The sequence below is a fragment of the Onychomys torridus genome, chromosome 6 (assembly GCF_903995425.1).
Source record: "Onychomys torridus chromosome 6, mOncTor1.1, whole genome shotgun sequence".
Classification (NCBI taxonomy): Eukaryota; Metazoa; Chordata; class Mammalia; order Rodentia; family Cricetidae; genus Onychomys; species Onychomys torridus.
In genome coordinates this window covers 19,539,937-19,558,641 of record NC_050448.1, presented here as the reverse complement: position 1 = coordinate 19,558,641, position 18,705 = coordinate 19,539,937, and the positions used below count along the sequence as shown (strand labels likewise).

At 37.7% G+C, this 18,705-nt stretch overlaps 1 protein-coding gene across 1 annotated transcript; it reads left to right on the top strand.

Moving 5' to 3' along the window:
* The first annotated feature begins 6,435 nt into the window (after positions 1-6,435).
* LOC118585575 (putative ankyrin repeat domain-containing protein 19) lies at positions 6,436-16,461 on the top strand. The gene is made up of 6 exons (XM_036190253.1): positions 6,436-6,686; positions 8,869-8,983; positions 9,142-9,315; positions 13,802-13,908; positions 14,748-14,885; positions 16,455-16,461. Exons 1-6 carry the CDS (start codon positions 6,436-6,438, stop codon positions 16,459-16,461), a joined length of 792 nt encoding a protein of 263 aa, XP_036046146.1.
* Positions 16,462-18,705: the final 2,244 nt, after the last annotated feature.

Below are 18,705 nucleotides of genomic sequence, written 5' to 3'. Positions count from 1 at the left end.
TATGTATTGCCATGTGTTTATTGGCTTTACCTGTGTTCTATTACATCTTGCTCCTCCAGAGGCATGCATTGTCATCCCTGACTCTGTCTTTCTTCTCCCTATATCTCTCCTTGGATTTCCTACTTGGCTCTAAGCTGCCTTGACATAAGCCAAAGAGTTTCATTCATCAACCCATAAGAGCAATACCTATTTGCAGGGTATGGAAACAGCATTCCACAGCAGTTGACCAAACTTTCATTATGGATTGGAGAAATTAGCCACATTCTCTCCCAGCTACATAATTTAAATGCTCTCCTATGTGTTTTGCGTAAGTTGCAAGTAGCCCAATATTGTACAGTTGTAAATATATGCTCACAAAATAGAATCTACTCATTCTGTGTTAATCAGGCCTCATTGACTACATTTCAATTAACAAATACTGGATGAACATGAAGTGTCTTCCAACCTTTTATGTAACCAATTTCAAAAAAAAAAAAATCTAACATTCTTCTTGTCCATGGTGCTATAAGATTTAAAAGTGCAATAGTTAGTGTATACTTTTCACACAGCTTCTTCATTAATAGTAAAGAATGCACCATTTGTAAACTTTCGTTTTGGAAAAGAACAGTATTTCATTTTCTTCTCTATCATGTAACTGCATTTTCCAATGTGGTAACTATTTCTCTAGAGTGAAAAATCTACCTAGAACATGCTTCTTATTCATGTGTTATATATTCCTAAAATGAGAATAGAGAATCTTGGTACATAAAAAAAATATTCATTCATGACAAAATTTTGATGGAAGTTTCTGTCATGAAATTAAAAAACAAACAAACAAAAAACAACAAAAACCACCATGAAAATGATGTCTTCTAGACACAATGGATCTGATGCACAAGTAAATTCATAAAGACTGTGGCAAAACACAAAAAACTTGCACAGGTTCAACTACATGGAGTTCGAGCACTGAGGAGGGTGGAAAATGAAGTAGGGTTTCCATCCCTAACATAGAAGGTATCTGAAATTTATATCTACCAGAAAGGGAAAACCTGTTTTCTGTAGTGGAGTGACTCTGTGTATACAAAATCCCATGGCCAAGAGTAGTTGGCCAACAAAAATGAATTCCAGATTTTTTGTGTATGTGTCAGGGGGAGTTTGTGTTTTGTCATATTTGTTTTGTGGCATTATTGCAAAAGAAAAAGAAAAGAGAAAACAAAAGCTTAGGTTCATAATGTGGAAGGGAGGATCTGGAGTGAGTTGGGGGAAGGGAAAGCATGATCAAAATATCTTGCATGAAATTTTGAAAACCAGTAATATTCTGATTGTTAAAAATAATATGGATCTAAAAAACCAGACATTTTAAACATTAAAAAATAATTTTTAAAAGGAACATTAGATAGCTAACAAATACTGAAAGAGGGAAAATTAGTCTTTTTCAGGGGTAAGTCCCTGAGTGGTTGTGTAACGGTATGTAATCACACACTCTAAATAGACAGACCTCCAACTTCCTTCCTAAGGCTCTTGCTCCTCAGTGAGTTTCCCATGACCTTCATGTACATACCCTCTCCTCATCCATGCCTTTTCAATCATGTCCATTCTTGCTCTTTTAACAATAGCTAGGAAATGGAAAATATCTTAATGTAGTTCAACTGATGAATGGATAATGAAAATGTGGTACATATACACAAAAGCAGTATGAAGTGGACTCAGCAGGTTACATTAATGTGTGTGTGTGTGTGTGTGTAACAGTAATAATTTTAAAAAGAGGCTATCAGTTTAAGAGGTAATGGAAAAACCTAGAGTAATTTGGAAGGTGAAAACCTTGGAAGAGATCAAGGAAAGAAAGAAAAAGGTAAAGTGATATAATTTATATGTTAATCAAAATATAGTATGGGATTAAAAAATCAGAATGGAGATACTGTGTCGTGCATAAAGTGTTTCTTACTCTCCATTAGAACTAAAGTTTAGTTCCTAGAATGCAGTTCAAGTGGGTCACAACTGCCGGTTACTTCAACTCCTGGGAATACAACACCTTCTAGGCACCTCAAGCACCTTCACACACATAACATAGAAATACACAGAGAGACAGAGACAGGGAAATTTATTTTTTTTTCATATATTTGTATTTTATTTTATTTTTTCTTAATATTTTTATTCATTTTACATACCAATCAAACCCCTTCCTTCCCTCCACCCCTCCAGCATCTCCTTCTCAACTCATCCTTCATTCCCTCCTACAAGAAGGTAAGGCCTCCCATGGGAAGGTACATTTAGTAGAGGCAGGTCCAAGCCCAACCCCTGAACTAAGGCTATGCAAGGTGTCCCATCACAGGTAGTGGGCTCCAAAAAGCCTGCTCACACACCAGGGATTGATTCTGACCCTACTGCTAGGGGCCCCTTATAAAGATCAAGCTACATAACTGTCTCAGAATGCAGAGGTCCTAGTTTAGTCCCATGCAGGCTCCACAGCTGTTGATCTAAATTTCATGAGTTCCCACTAGTTTGGATTGGTCGACTTTGCAGGTTTCCCCATCATGATCCTGATGCACTTGCTCGTACAATCCCTCTTCTCTCTTTTTGACTGGACTCCTGAGCTCGGCCTGGTTCATGGTTGTGGATCTCTGCATCTGCTTCCATCAGTTACTGGAGAAAGGCTCTATGATGACAGTTAGGGTATTCACAAATCTGATTACCAGGGTAAGCCAGTTCAGGCACCCTCTCCACTATTGCTAGTAGTCTAAGCTGAGGTCATCCTTGGGGATTCCTGGCAACTTCCCTAGTACCAGGTTTCTCTCTATCACCATGATATCTCCCTCTATCATAGTATCTCTTTCATTGCTTTCCCACTCCATCCCTGTTCCAGCTCAACCATCCCATTCCCTTATGTTCTCATCCATGCCCTATCCCCTACCCTCCATTGCCCACCCCTCATCCCCAGTTTACTCATGGAGATCTCATCTATTTCCCCTTCCCAGGGCAATCCATGTGTCCTTCTTTGGGTCCTCCTTATTAGCTAGCTTCTCTGGAGTTGTGGATTGTAGTCTGGTTGTCCTTTGCTTTATATCTAGTATCCACTTAAGAGTATATACCATGTTTGTCCTTCTGAGTCTGAGTTACCTCACTCAGGATGATATTTTCTAGTTCTATCCATTTGCCTGCAAATTTCATGATGTCATTGTTTTTCACTGCTGAGTAGTATTCCACTGTGTATATGTACCACATTTTCTCAATGCATTTTTCAGTTGAAGGACATCTAGGTTGTTTCCAGGTTCTGGCTATTACAAACAATGCTGCTATGAACATAGTTGAGCATGTATCTTTGTGGTATGATTGAGCATTCCTTGAGTATACATCCAAGAGTGGTATAGCTGGATCTTGAGGAAGATTGATTCCCAATTTTCTGAAAAACTGCCATATTGATTTCCAAAGTGGCTGTATAAGTTTGCAACCCTACCAACAAGGGAGGAGTCTTCCCCTTGCTCCACATCCTCTCCAACATAAGCTGTCTTCAGTGTTTTTGATCTTAGCCATTGTGACAGGAATAAGATAGTATCTCATTTTGATTTGCATTTCCTTGATGACTAAAGATGTTGAGTAATTCTTTAAATGTCTTTCAGCCATTTGAGAAATTTAATTCTTTTCTTAATTCAAGAATTTATTTATTTATTTTATATACCAGCCACAGATCCCCCTCTCATCCCTCCTTCCACTCCCCCACAGCCTTCCTCCCCCTGACCCAACCCCATCCCCTTCTCTGAAATGGAAAGGCCTCCCATGGGCCTTTCTCCAATGCATCATGGCTGAGCAATGTGTCCCACCATAGGTAATAGACTCCAGAAAACCAGCTCATGTACCAGGGATAGATCCTGATCCCATTGCTAGGGCCCCTTCAGACAGGCCTAGCTATACAACTGTCTCCATTGTGCAGAGGGCCTAGTCCAGTCCCATGTGGGTTCCACAACTGTCTAAAGTTTGTGAGTTCCTATGAGCTTGTTCAATAGTCTCTATATATTGCCACATCATGATCTTGACCACCCTTGCTCATATAATCCCTCTTCCCTCTCTTTGACTGGACTCCCTGAGCTTGGCCTGGTGCTTGGCTGTGGATCTCTGCATCTGCTTCCATCATAATGGATAAAGGTTCTATGATGACAGTTATGGTATTCACTAATCTAATTACCAAGGTAGGGTAGTTCAGGCATCCTCTCCACTATTTCTAATAGTCTAATCTGGGGGTGTCTTTGTGTATTCCTGGGAATTTCCCTAGTACTAGGTCTCCTAGTACCAGACCCCATGATGTCTCCCTCTATCAAAATATCTCTTTCATTTCTCTCCCACTCCATCTCTCCCCTCTACTTGACTATTCACCCATATCCAGTTTACACATAAAACACTCATCTATTTCCCCTTCTCAAGGTGATCCATGTGTCCTTCTTAGGATCCTCCTTGTTTCCTAGCTTCTCTGGAGCTGTGGGAAGAATAACTACTATATAAATAAAATTTAAAATAATTAGAAATGAAACATCCATTACTACAGAGAGGACACAAATAAAACAACTGAGTGTATAAGAAAATTAATACACAACTTGGATGTGAAATTCAGGAGAAAGAATGTGAAAAATATCACAGTAATTTTTCCAACATATTATTTGTATTCCTTATTTGGAAATTTCAAAAAATGCATAACAATCACACTAGCTTCCCAATTCTCCCAGGTCCACCATCCAACACTTGTGCCCCACCTCCAAATACACCAAGTTAAATTTGTGTTGCTCATGTACTCATTGGAGTGGCTGGCTATTGGGAATTTCACTTTTACCGTTTTTTTTTTTTTTTCATGGAAATCTTTCTCTATACACAAAGCATAGAAATTCTTTCAAAAGAATCAGCAATAGAGTGAAAATCCAGTATACAAATATTAGGTATACTAAGGTAAGTATATTATTATATTTAGACACTAATAAATAAAAAATTTATCTTTTACTATCCCCGAGATGCTACTGAGAGTTCATGGAGCAAATAGTGCTCACTGAGTACGTGCAATGTAAATGTGGTGGTCTCCTGGGCTTTAGTTTGTGTATATCCTGCAAGACCTCGATCTCTTTATTTCTTTATTCCCCACAACAATCTTGCTTGGTACTTACTTCAGAGATTGTATTTGTTAATTTTCTGTGTCTGTTATAAAACATCAAAACCAACAGCATCTTGCAGAAGGAAGAGTGTATTTAGGCTTTCTGTTCCAGAGGCATAGGAGTCTATTGTGGTGGGATGACAGCACAAATGGCCAACATGGCTGCAAGAAAGGGAAGCTTAGAGATTCCATCCCAACGACATTCAGGAAGCAGAGAGCAAACACAATGGGCAGAGACTATGACCATTCAAGGCCTGTCTCCAGGGATGGATGTCATCTATCAAGGTTCCATCTCCCAGATGCTCCACATCCTCCCCAATTAGTATCACCATCTGAGACCAAGTGTTCAAATAGCTGAACCTGTGAGGGACATTCTCATTCAAAAACACCTCAGACAGAAAATATAACTATCTAGCACTACAGATAGTGTGTGGAGCTATTTAGGGATAGAAAACATGTTCTAGGAAACAATAGCAGAAATTCCCTCATATCAACAGAAATAAATAGACCCAGGTACACAGAATACATTTAGAATCACAACAGACATGACCTGATAGAAACTTCTCCACTTAGTATTGAAATCATGTGAAATTAAAAACATTTTTCCATTTCGTTTTCTTAAGGAAGTTCTCACTATGCAGCTCTGGCTCACTAGACCAGGCTGACCTAGAATTCACAGAAATCCATATGTCTCTGCCTCCTGCCAAAGGCTGGGATTAAAGTGTGTACCATCACTTCTGAGTTCACAAAAATCATAATTTTACAGCGTTTCACTACATTGAAAATTCAAAGAACACTGAACCAAAAACATCAGAGAGAAGCTTCAAGAGAGAAATTCCATTTCCCTACAAAAAAAAGCCCATCGTTGACCTCTTAATGAAAAAGGAAATAAAAAACAAAAACTCAGCAAAACAAGAACAAAACCAAAAAAAAAAAGATGTCATAATGAGTAACTACAGCCCCCAAAGAAAGTAAGCACCAAGCAAGATTGTTGTGGGGAATAAAGAAATAAAGAGATCGAGATCTTGGAGGATATACACAAACTAAAGCCCAGGAGACTGCCACACTCATTGCACATGCGCAGTGAGCACTATTTGATCCATGAACTGTGAGTTATTTCTGAAGAACAAGCATGCTTTTGTTTACCAGTGTTGCTTAGCAACGGCTATTCCATAACTGGATGCTTTGGTTTGACTGGTCAAACCATAGCCTCGCTCTTGTGGGAGTCGCAGAGTTAGGCTCTGGTGATTAGACGGTCAGTGGTTAAAAGTTCATCATTTCCTAAAATTACTTAGTGTTGAGCTGATAGGAAGGTGGTCACAGCGATGTTCTCCACCCTGAGGAAGCTCTTCTGCTTTAAGAAAGAGCCGAAAACCCCCTTGGGGTTTTGTGACTGCCCGAGCAGGGCAAAGGGATACATGTCCTGCTTTTACTGTGGAACTGAAGACAGGTACTGCCAGCCTTATGACCCTGAAAACAAATTCCATGAAGCAGTGTGCATGGGAAAGTTCAAAGTGGTGCTGCGTCTCCTCGGGAAGAAGAAATTTCACGTGGATGATAAGGATGAAGGGAAACGGTAAGAACACTTGGAAGCTAAGGATGAGGGGCCTTGAGGAAATCGGGTGATGGGAGAAGACTACCTTTCCTAGCTCTGTTGAGGGCAACAGGAGTGAGGAGAGACCAGCTGTGCTTTCTGGACTACAGTCTCCTTGGTATCTGTGATCACATAGAGGTCCAGTGTCCAGATCTTATCCCGGAGCAGGAGAACCATAAGACCAAAGCTCCAGCAGGTTTACTGTCCCCCCACCCTGTAACTCCCCTATGGAGCATTTTCTTATGGAGCATCGAATACACAATAGAATAATCTAACAAACTATAAAGAAATGGGATTTAATTTCAATGTACCTAATAAACACAATGTTGTGTAAACTGTAGAAACTACGGAGATCAAGTAGTGTTCCTCATAATATGTCTTCCTCCCACCTAAAATCACCCAAAACCATCACTATGAGTCTTTTGTCTGTGTGTACTAACATTTATATTCCTAAACTTGATAGACGGTTGTGTGCTCCTCTTCCTGGTGCTCCTTCCTTTTCTTGTTGTTTCTCACTAGTTTCTGGGGATATCACTCTCCCATCTCCATAGATTTCTCTGAAGTTCCTTCACTCACTACTTCATGTATTTCTGAAAGTTTTTTCAGTGCGGCCTTGATCAGCCACCATTTTAATAACACAATGTGCTGACAAGCTCCAAGTTCTCTGAAAGTTACTTCTGACATCTTTACTTACTTCTGATAGAGGTGAATGGAGCTTGCTGTGAATTTCCTGATTTACAAATCAACAAACTATCTTGCTTTCTCAATTTTGGTTTACTTGAGGTGACCCACAATGACCTAAATCTCCCTTGTGAAATTGATATTAGATGCTGACAGTAGGCATAGCATACATCTAATTTCTATGTATGCTATGAATTTAACTATTGTCAAAATGAGCCATGCTTACTTATTGACCTTGAAGTTCCATACTTACTTCCTTTGAATTACAGTTCCTTAAAAAGCAAAGCAAAGTTTGCGCACATTTAGATTTTGCTGTTGACACTTTTCAGGTTTCTTTTTTTTTTTTTTTTCTCCCAAGACAGGGTTTCTCTGTGTAGCTTTGCACCTTTCCTGGATCTCACTCTGTAGCCCAGGCTAGCCTCAAACTCACAGTGATCCACCTGGCTCTGCCTCCCGAGTGTTGGGTTTAAAGGCATGTGCCACCACCGCCCAGCACTTTTCAGTTTTTAATCAATAGTACATTTCATAACTTTCTTTAAAAAATCCAGTAAAAGTCTAGAAATGTTTTATATATATGGATATGTATATATGTATGTGTATGTATACCATATTATATGTCACATTTCACTTAAGTAGAGACATCATGGATGGCACACTGACATGCTATCTTATGTCTTAAGATTTGCCTTTAAGTTTCGTCAATCACTGTTGTACATTATGAATTGGAAATGACATTTCAATTTTAGCTGAGTTAAAATGTGCGAAAAACCAAATCTCAAACTCAGTGATGTCTCATATCTACAATCCAAACTCTTTGCAGGCTGAGGCAGCAGGAGCAAAAGTTTAGAGCAGAACAGGTCTCAAGTTTTGAAGACATCAACTTAGACTCTAAAAATTATACTCCTTAATATATTTACAAAATAGAGATAATGGAACTAACCTTGACTTGAAATATGTTACTTATAGTGTTAACATTCATAACTTAAATCCCGGAAATATTGTTCAGTTGTTGAAGAATATTTTATGAATAGTTGGAAAAGTTCTAAATGATTCATCCTAATTTGATAGAAGTATTCATTTTAACACCCATTTTCTGGACAAGAATTCACAACACAGGAAGGCTGAGAAGAAGTTGGTTGATGATGTAGTCTAGAGTAGGATTCAAACTGAAAATGCATTCACCCAATAGTCATCTTCTTTCTGTTCAAATAGGCTGCTCTTCACTACATAGTTCTCTAATAGAGCACTTATCTAGGCTGCAACTGCTGTGTGTATTATTCACACTGCCATAAAAGATAGTTGCAGTAAATTTTTAAATTCAGTAAATTATAAGAGCAAATAAAAGTAAATTTAGAGTGAAGTTAAATATTTTTATGGGTCTATGGACTTAAATGCTATATAATATTTATAAATGCCTGAGTGATTGTGTATGTTGATAATAGTGCCTTACAGTTTTCCTTCAAATTGTCTCTCATTCCCACAGAACGGCACTCCACTTTGCATGTTTCTACGGTCATCTGGATCTGGTTCGTTTACTGTTATTTAAGGAATGTAAGATAAATGCCCTTGACAATCAAAAGTCCACACCACTAATGAAGGTATTTCAAAGACTTCAATTTCAGTAATTAAGTTGATCTAAGTGTTTAGAATCAAAGTAAAATTAAAGTCACTTATATATAAATCATGGTGAAAGCTGGGGGAATTTTCTCTTGTATTCTTTAAATTGACAGTGTTTTCCTGGTAACAATATCCACAGGCTATACAGAGTTGGGAGACAGAGATCGTGTCTGTCCTACTTGATCATGGAGCAGATCCTAATATTAAAGATTGCAATGGCGAAGCAGCGGTCCATCATGCAGTGTATGTAGACAGGCCAGATATTGCCAGCATTCTTATTGAATTTGGGGCAAACATTGAAGATACTACAAAGGTAAAGATTTTCTAAATTGAATTCCCAAGTATTTGAAAACTATATGCTTTAACAGTTGTCATATGTTGGTGCAATTTTTTCACATTTAGAAGTTTAAGTATTACTTGACCGGCACTTTGAAATAACTTTATTGGTATTCATCTAAGTATTGGTATTTTGTTATAGTTTGTTTTTTTTAACCCATTGAGTCTGATTCATGCTGCCCACATACTCTTGGGTATATGACCATCCACTGGAGCATGTTCAGTCCACCCAGGCCACACCTTTAAATGGAAATGACTATCCAGTCCTAGCAGTTATAACTGTCAAGAAGTCCTCAGCTCAGAGCAGAACTTCATGCTAAATTCCTGCTTGCATAATGAAAGTTTTGTCACTTGAGCTTCCAAGGGTCTTCTGAATGTTTTCACAGTGACTATGATGTCATATGAACATTTATGCTGTTGTGTGTTGCGACTGCCTCGACCAGCAAGGAAGACGCAACACCAAGCTCTTTCTTCTTTCAGCAGTTTACTCGGGACCCTTGAACAATCTTCTGACTACTGACCCTGGGGAAACCCGCTCACAGCCTTAAGTAATCACTGGGTAGCCAACCCTGATACGCCACGTGGGCACTCCCAATAGGTCCAGGTGCACGTAAGCAAGCCAGATTCTCAGCCTTAGCCAATTAAGTAGTTGTTTATCACAGAGAGCGCTTACTATCGGGAAGGTGGAAGGCAGAAGCTGGTGCCATCTTTAAGTCAGGGCAGCACGCAGCTCTCTATAGTTGTGCCCATGAGACACTGTTTATTTTTGGTCATCCAGTTGACTTAACTCTTACAGGCTTTACCCTGATCTTCTACAGTGACCCCAGAGACATTAGAGGAGGTGTATATCAATAAGGTTAGAAAGATGGGAGGGTACAGAAGAGTAGTACATTTGGAAAGTAATGAAAGGGAAGGGGTGAATATGACCAAATTGCATTGAATATAGCTCTCAAAATTATTTCCAAAGGGGAAGAAGTAAATGTTAATTTATTGAAATCAGTATTAGAGAATTTTGCTTACCTTTATGGAGCCATGGAAAATATTTATAAAAATAGATAATGGACTAAAAGGATTATTTGACATACACTTCCAAGTTACTGTGTATTACTGGGAAAAGCACAGAATCAGGATCTTGAGACAGCTGTTGACATATCATCCATCCTCAAGAGAGGGAGAAATGAATGAGCCCAGGGTGCCTGTTTGCTTACTATGCAGCTATCTCTGTAAAGACTTACACAGCCATGTTCTGAAACAAGGCCTGGGTTCTCTTCATTGGTTAGCCATCAAGGTAACTTCCTATAGGTAGCAGGATATAGCTTGGTCCGTAGTATCAGGAACTTGTAATCCTTCCTTCCTCTTCATATCTCCACAGAAACAGAATCAGTGGCCTCTTGAAAAACTCAGAATAGGTGTACCCCCAAACTGCCTACATACCAATATCACACCCATCAAATATCCATTTCCAGAAGATTCAACACCTACCCCAAATATTGACAAGCTGTGCTGGGATATGAATCACTTCAGTCTGTGGGTGATAACTCACCTTCAAACTGCTATCACAGACTGAATATTTGCAACTAAAGCACGGTGCATTGCGCTGCAAGCACTTGATTTCCACACATCCAATAGTATGCATCCAACAGAGGTTAAAATTTTAGTAAACAAACCAAAGGGCTATGGAACAGTGCGGTCTATTCATAACCTCCTTTTTCTCCAGGAATGCAGTGCATGCTCAATCTCCAGAAGAATTTTAAAAATTATGCTTCATCCTGACTATAACAAATCAAATCATTTTGCTTTTGATCCCCTATGATGGAATGGTTGCCTGCAGGAGGTACTTCCACAATCTAACATCCAAGTGTGTTTTATTTGCTAACAAACCAGAGCGGTGTTTCCCCATTTCTCCTGCTTTGCCTATACAGGTGTTTTCAGTCTACTAGTCTTGTTTATTAGTGCTTTGATATAAATTTAGGATGTCTGAAGATTCCTTTTCTCCCTTGGCAGTTTGCAGAGCACCACAGATTCTAAGGAAGCTAGAACTTGGGTAGGAATCACTGGGTTAGTTCCAGCTTTATTACTGCTGTCTTTTCTCCAAAGGATTTTGTGTCTTCTGTAACAAGATCTTACACTTAAGTGACTGAAGGCAACCCAGAATAGTGGCAGTAGCTCATATTGTTTGGGAAATCTCTGGAACTCCCAAAAAGTCTAGGGAATTTTTACCTGCCTGGCACTGTGTATTTTGTTAGCTGTGGAGTTGGGCAAGGCTTTTTCACCCCTTGTTGCATAATTACATGTAAATTACAATACATCTTCTTAATCTATCTAACTGGTATTGATAATCCCAAAATCATCATAGACTTCCAATATTAATTTTTTAGATAGGGTTTCACTATGTAGCCCAGACTGTCCTACAAGTCACGGTCCTCTTGCAATACCCTGCACTTTCTTGATGGGATTACAGTTGTGCCTTCATTTCTGAATCATCTAATGTTTGAAATACCTTTAAATTATTGCTCTACTTTGATTCTTTGACACTTAGGTTGTTTTCTAAGCAAAATATAAACCACAAAGAAAGCAATGCCTTGCCCGTCTTTAAAACTTCAATTACACATATCTGTATGCACTAGCTATAGTACAGTACAGTCACTCAGTAAATTGGACTTAGATGCAATGGTGATTAAAATACAGCAAATACAGAGTATAGCAGAGATCCACAACTAATGAAAATGCAAAGACCAAAGGACCATGGGTGCCTAACCACAATCCTACATCTACAGTACAACACCCACACTTAAGTTTCAGGTGACACTGAGAAAGAAAGTTCTAAAACAAAACCTCTGAGTTCCAGTGACCAGGATGACTGTTGCAGAAAAGTGTCTTCCAGATACAAAAGGGATAATTCATCTCTGAAATCTCAATAATATGGTTGCCTAAATAAGACCTACACAAGGAAAACACCAGTTGACATGCAAACACTGATGGGGGAAACTTCAAAACTACACTCCTAAATGGGAATTGCCCATTGTCCATAACTGCTGAGAGTAGAATTCAATTTTCTCCAGGGATGCACTCTAAACCCTCAATAGTTTATCCGACCACAGTGGCTCTCCTTAAACACACACACTTACACACATGCACATGCACACACATGGACACACACACACAAACACATATACAGGAAGAGAGAGAGACGGGGGGAGAGAAAAGGAGAGACAGAGACATAAAAAAGAGGCACACAGAGAATAGGCTCACATTAAATGGAATCAGTAGGTTGTACATAATACACATATGTGTGTGACTGTAATAGAAAACATATCCTGAATTTCAGAGGGAGTTAGAAGGAGTTGGAGGAGTAAGGTTGTATTAACTATGTAAATACAGATCTCATGTAGGAAATTGTCTAAAAATAATATAAATAAAAAACATTTAAAAAAATGTACTGAATTTTCTAAATGCTAAGACAGTTTCAACTTGTTAAAGGACAGAATACATTACAAGGTAAGCAATCAAAGATTCTTTGAGCCAGGTGGTGGTAGCATGCGTCTTTACCCAACTCTCAGGAGGCAGAGGCAAGTGGATATTTGTGAGTTCGAGGCCAGCCTGGTTTACAGAGAGAGATCCAGGAAAGGCGCAAAGCTACACAGAGAAACCCTGTCTTGGGGAAAAAAAAAAACAAAAAAAACAAAAAAACCTGAAAAGTGTCAACAGCAAACCAAAAAAAAAAAAAAAAAAAAAAATTCTTTGAGATCTTACTCATTTCGAGGTCATCTCTTTGGTGACCTGTTCAGAGCAAGAGGCAGACATTGTTACCCTTGGCCCTTCCTGAATTGAGAATAAAGCAGAGCTTCCTTTGTGTCCTCAGCAAACACCACATCATTACAACACTCTGATAATTGTGCCTGAGAAACAACTTCTGCTATTGCTGCTGTTTTCCCCACAGAAGATTTCCTAACAGTACTTCAGAAATCAGTTTCTAAATACTGGACAATCCCATACTTTTGTCATCATGTTTAATTGAATTTTTCTGTTGGGAAATGGTACATCTGCCACATAACTGTCTTTTGAAATACAGGAGAACTTCTGACATAGAAAAGAAAATTTTGCTCATCCATGCAACTTAGAATTTAATACCTTTTCTACTGTGTGTTGGTATATGTCTCTTTAGATAAACTCTGAGGGGAGAGTGACATGACTCCAAGATGCCATGATAAATTCTGTGACAGGGAACATAGGTTCATGGGTTTCACATGAGTTTTGTAATGGACTAGAGGACTTTGTGACAACTGTACGCATGGTTAGAACATTGCAATCTTGAGGATCATTAGAAGGTGCATTAGGCTAATAAGGAAAGACTATTGCTGTCAAGTCTATGATAAACATTATGATCACAGAGCTACCTATATGATTTTCAGTTCAGTTGTGAAATATGTGGTAATGTGAATAATTAATTGATATCATTACAGGATGGGTTTACCCCTCTGCTGCTAGCACTCCGAGAAAGGAAACTCCGCATTGCAAAATACCTAATCACACATGGTGCAAATCTTCATGTATGTGATAAATATCAAAGGTACTATACTTTGAATTTTTAAAACACTACTTGTGTTTAAAATAGTCTAGAATAGTAAAAATCATTTCAAATGTGTTATGGGAATATATTAGAAAAAGTCAATAAAACATCAGTTACATATCTAAAAAAAAATCTATTACATGAAAGGATTATGCCAAAGAATGATAGTCAGTTTCTTATTCCCTTTGATAATGAGAGGTTTTATTTTGATTTTTATTTTGACTGCCATATGATCTTATATGAGTTGAGAGCATTTATATTAGATATTACATTTACAGTGTCAGTTCCAAAGTTTTCAAGTTTGCAGTCACACAACCTTGTGAACACCCTTTAATCTCCAAATACTTTTGGTGGTGTGTAGAGAAGGATGATACATGAATGGTAGTTGTAAACTTACATATACGGTATGATATTAGTATCAGTAATTGAAAACATTCATTTTTAACATTAAAATTATTTGATAACATTATTACTATCATTTTATGTGAATTGCAATTCCAAATTTAACCGTGAGTTATATTACAATACAATAGGAAGGAAGTGGTATTCTTTCTTATAGAAAGTTTTCTATACTTCTGGTCAATTTCCTCTAAACAGTTATTCACCATAAACAATTTAAAATGCAAATTCTACTCTATAAAGTATCACAGTGGGCTAAGAAGTTTTCTGCTTATTTTCTAGTTTTAGCCTTGGACATATTTTAGGAATCTGAACTATGCTTTCAGGAAGCTTAAGTCTACTTAGTTAATGGTCAATTCTATACACAAAGGCCTTATGCTTATATGGTAAAATGTATACAGTTCACCATTTAAGTAATTGAATTACCTCTGCCATTCTAGAACAACACTCATGTATGCAGTTAGATGGGACTGTGAAGATATTGTTGAAATTTTACTGAAGAAAGGTGTTGATAACCACTTAAAGGACACATTTGGATGGAGTGCTCTTTATTATGCCATTGTGGGGAAACGCAAAACGTAAGTACAGACATTAAAATGCTAATTGAAACTAAATTTAGACATGAAATATTTACCAATGTTGTATTTTAACCAAGCATGACTTCATTATTTAAATGCTTTTGGAATGGAAGCATTTTAGTCAACTCCACTTGCCATGGGACAAGCAAAGGGATAGATTGGTCAGAATAGCAATGTGCATGCAAGAATCTTAATCTCAAGACTGATCTATGGTGATGCTGAGAATCACACTCAGGGACTTGAATGCATGAGGCATTTATTTTACCACGGAGCTTCATGGCTAAACTCTCTTTTGGAAGCCTTAATGTCTTTATCTTTCAAGATCCCAGCATGCTTTGGTTGTTCCAAGAATAAAGCAATGCATGGCACAGAATTTTAGTTTTTGAGTTACTTCTTTGAATCTAAACATTTGTATTTTGACAGAAAATCTTGATACTTATCTTCCAAATATTTCATCCAACTTAGTACCTGAATGTTCAACAATCTAACATGCTCCCTCGGTCCAAGAAAGTAAAAATCCCTACATATATCAGATAGATATGGCATACATGAGGAAAACTTAGGAAGCATGTATTCATGAGGATATAATGAGATTACACCTGTCTTGTAGTCCAGTGTTGAATAAACTTGATTATCAGGTTGTACCTACTGATCTGTGTCTTTATCATAATAATTATGGAGCCATGAGAAATGGGTAGCTGACATGCCTATGTGCTTGAAAATTCAAATTTTCTCCTAATATAACATAGTGTGCTCTGGTAGCTTAAACTCTTAAAATTCCTCCAAAGTTGTTGCTAGGCATCTGAACCTTATCACTTACTCAAAGCATTCCAGTATCCTAGAAGACCATCATGGCACAATACTTTGGAGGAGTCTCTCTTTTCAGCCATCAAATGGGTTTGTGGACATACTAAATTATCACATTAATTCAAGCACTTGCAGAAAGAGGCCAGAGATACTTTCTTTCATAGTATTCTGTAGGCAAGGGTTCCTTTATATCATCCTCTGTAGCACAATCTGTGTTTGTGACAGATCTCTAGTGCCTTTCCCAGGGAAGATGACAGAAAATGATTGGCCTACTAAGTGCTTTTTCTGTATAAAGGAACATTTTTCAAGATACTTGAATCTTTACCTCAAGATTTCAGGGTATTTCAAAACCCTGCCTTTTCAGAAGGAAGACACTGAATACAATTCTGTGAATCTAAATTATATTAACCGTATTCAGTATTTAAGCCCCATCACAGCCCATGAGTATACTTATAGCATGTATAAAAAACGATTTTATCTTCCATGCAGGTTGATGGTAAGCATGGTGATTCAGGATCATTATGACAAAACTCAGATCATTCTTTCCTTCTTGGCTAAAGGAAGACTAGCAATGACTTGGCATTCATTAATGCTCTCACCATGGGCTTACTCTTTATTTCAGTAATATAAAGTTCTGAATTCTGTAGCATTTGATAATAGGTCCATTCATGAATTACAGAGTGCTTTCATTTAGGATTCTAATCAGTTCAAGACTGAGAAGCAAGTTAGATACTGCTTTACTGTTTCTGTGCCTGTTTTTAGGTGGTGAAATTTTCATAGCTAACTGTTAAACTAAAGTAGGGAAATCCTGAGTTTTGGAAACTTAAGTTGGTGCCTAAGGAAACACTTTCCGAGAGCAAGAATACTTAGGACTCCTTCCTATATCAGGGCATTTTCCATCCTGTCAAGATAATCCAGATGATTAGAACCATATTGCCCTGGACTCTACACCATTTCACTCTGTTCTTTCCTTCTAAAATGAGAAACTTTGTAAAATATTTTAGAACTAATAAATTTGAAGGATATGTCCAGATGACCTGATGGAATCTTGTACTGTCTTTGAAATATCTTAAATATTTAAAATATTGATAAATGGTTTTTCATCCATATTAAAATAATAACATTGTCTACCACCATTTCCATACTTGACAGAAAAATGATGATTATTCAGCATGACTTACTCCTCTTGAGACAACAAAATACCTTCACACGTAAGTCTTTTGAAGTTTCCTTTTCTGTAGCCCTTCCTTAGATTAAAAATGTTGCATTTAAAATTTTTTGATTCTCTGTAATTAGATATATTTGGGTATATACCCAAGAATGGTGTAGATGGATCTTGAGGTAAATCCATAACCAGCTTCTTGAATAATCGCCAAACAGATTTCCATAGTGGCTACAATACTGCTCTTACCTTTGGGTGAGTGGATGAGTGTTTCCCTTCCCCTTCACCCACAAAGAGCAGTTTTTATTTTTAAAATGCATTTTAATTATGATATAATTAATATCCTTTCCCCTTTACATCCCTCTCTCCAGCTCCTCCTAGGCAGTTTTAAAAACCAAGTGTCTATTGACAGCTGAATTGTTTAAGAAATTAGTTGTATGAAACTGCTTTGTAAGAAGTTTCTCCCTTTTGCACTGGAATTATATATTTGCATGTAAAAATATTTTTTTAAAGTGCCATACTGTGGTGAGATGCCAGCCTCTCCCCAGCCCAGAGCACTTTTTACTTTATTTCATACATTTTCTCTAAAAGTGTTGACATAGTGTCTATTTCATTAATAGTTACACCACACTGAATTGTAATTCATTTACTTGTTTATTTTATTTTATGTGTGAGTGTTTGCCTGCATGTACACCAGGCATGTGTACCATGTCCATGTCTGGTGTTTGTGGGAGAGAGAAGATGGTGTTGTGTTCTTTAGAGCTGGAGTTACAGGTGATTGTAAAATACCACATAGGTTCTGAGAACAGAACACAGGTCCTCTTGAAGAGCAAAGCATGCTGTTAACTTCTAAGTTGTCTTCTTAGCTACCCACACACATTATAAAAAGCACGTTATATTTTTACAGTAAAAATGAATGCATTGCAGTAAGTGAACACAATTACTTTGTTATACATATCAAAGAAAACATGATTAGTATGGGTAAACAAGACATAATATTCAATCCTTTTATGATTCCCTTTCCTGTGTATGTTATTAAAGGAATGTTTTCTTTTCTATAAATTTTAACTAAAGTACAATTAGATCACTTTCCCACTTCCGTTTTTTCCCTCCAGCACTCTCCCCATGCTCCCAATTCTTTCATGTCCCCATAGGACTCAAATTGATAGTCTCTTCTTACCTTATAATTATTATTTAATGCACACATTCACACACAAAGACACAAATGTGTAACTACAACCTGAGTTCAGTTTTCTTATTTGTAGTTACATGGTTTCAGTGCTGACTACAATTTCATTGATCAAGCAATTAGGGGTTCCTGTCTGAGAGAGACTCACTGTCTCTATCTCAGCAGTCATTAGTTTCCTCCAGTTCCTTGTCCAGGAGCATGACCCTTGGAGATTCCTCCCCACTTCTTTCTTAGCATGTCCATTGATACTGTCTCTGTTCAGATCTTGTTAATGTAGCCATTTCCATGAGAGACTCTCTCACAGCAGACTTCCTGGTGTTTGCAGTCTTTACACCTGCCTCTTCTGTGATGTTCCCTGAACTATAGATGCTGGAGTTGTGATGTTGATGTATCGACTGGGACTTGGATCCCTAGACTCTGTTGATCTCTGCTTCATGTCTACTTGTACATTCTGGTGTGGGACTCAAGAGAATCTTCTTGATGAAGGGGTCAGTGGGTCATCTTTATCTTCTCAGAAAAACAGCTATTAGATTCATTGTTTCTTTGTATGGTTCTCTTTGTTTCTACTTAATTCATTTAATTTTTTATTATTTCTTACTATATACTGTTTGGGGTTTGGTTTGTTATTGTCTTTTTCAAATTCTTGACTTGGATCATTAGGT

Coding starts and splice junctions, on each gene's coding strand:
- LOC118585575 (XM_036190253.1), top strand. CDS start 6,436: ATGTTCTCCACCCTGAGGAAGCTCTTCTGCTTTAAGAAAGAGCCGAAA. Junction 6,687..8,868: donor GATAAGGATGAAGGGAAACG/GTAAGAACACTT, acceptor TCATTCCCACAG/AACGGCACTCCACTTTGCAT. Junction 8,984..9,141: donor AGTCCACACCACTAATGAAG/GTATTTCAAAGA, acceptor CAATATCCACAG/GCTATACAGAGTTGGGAGAC.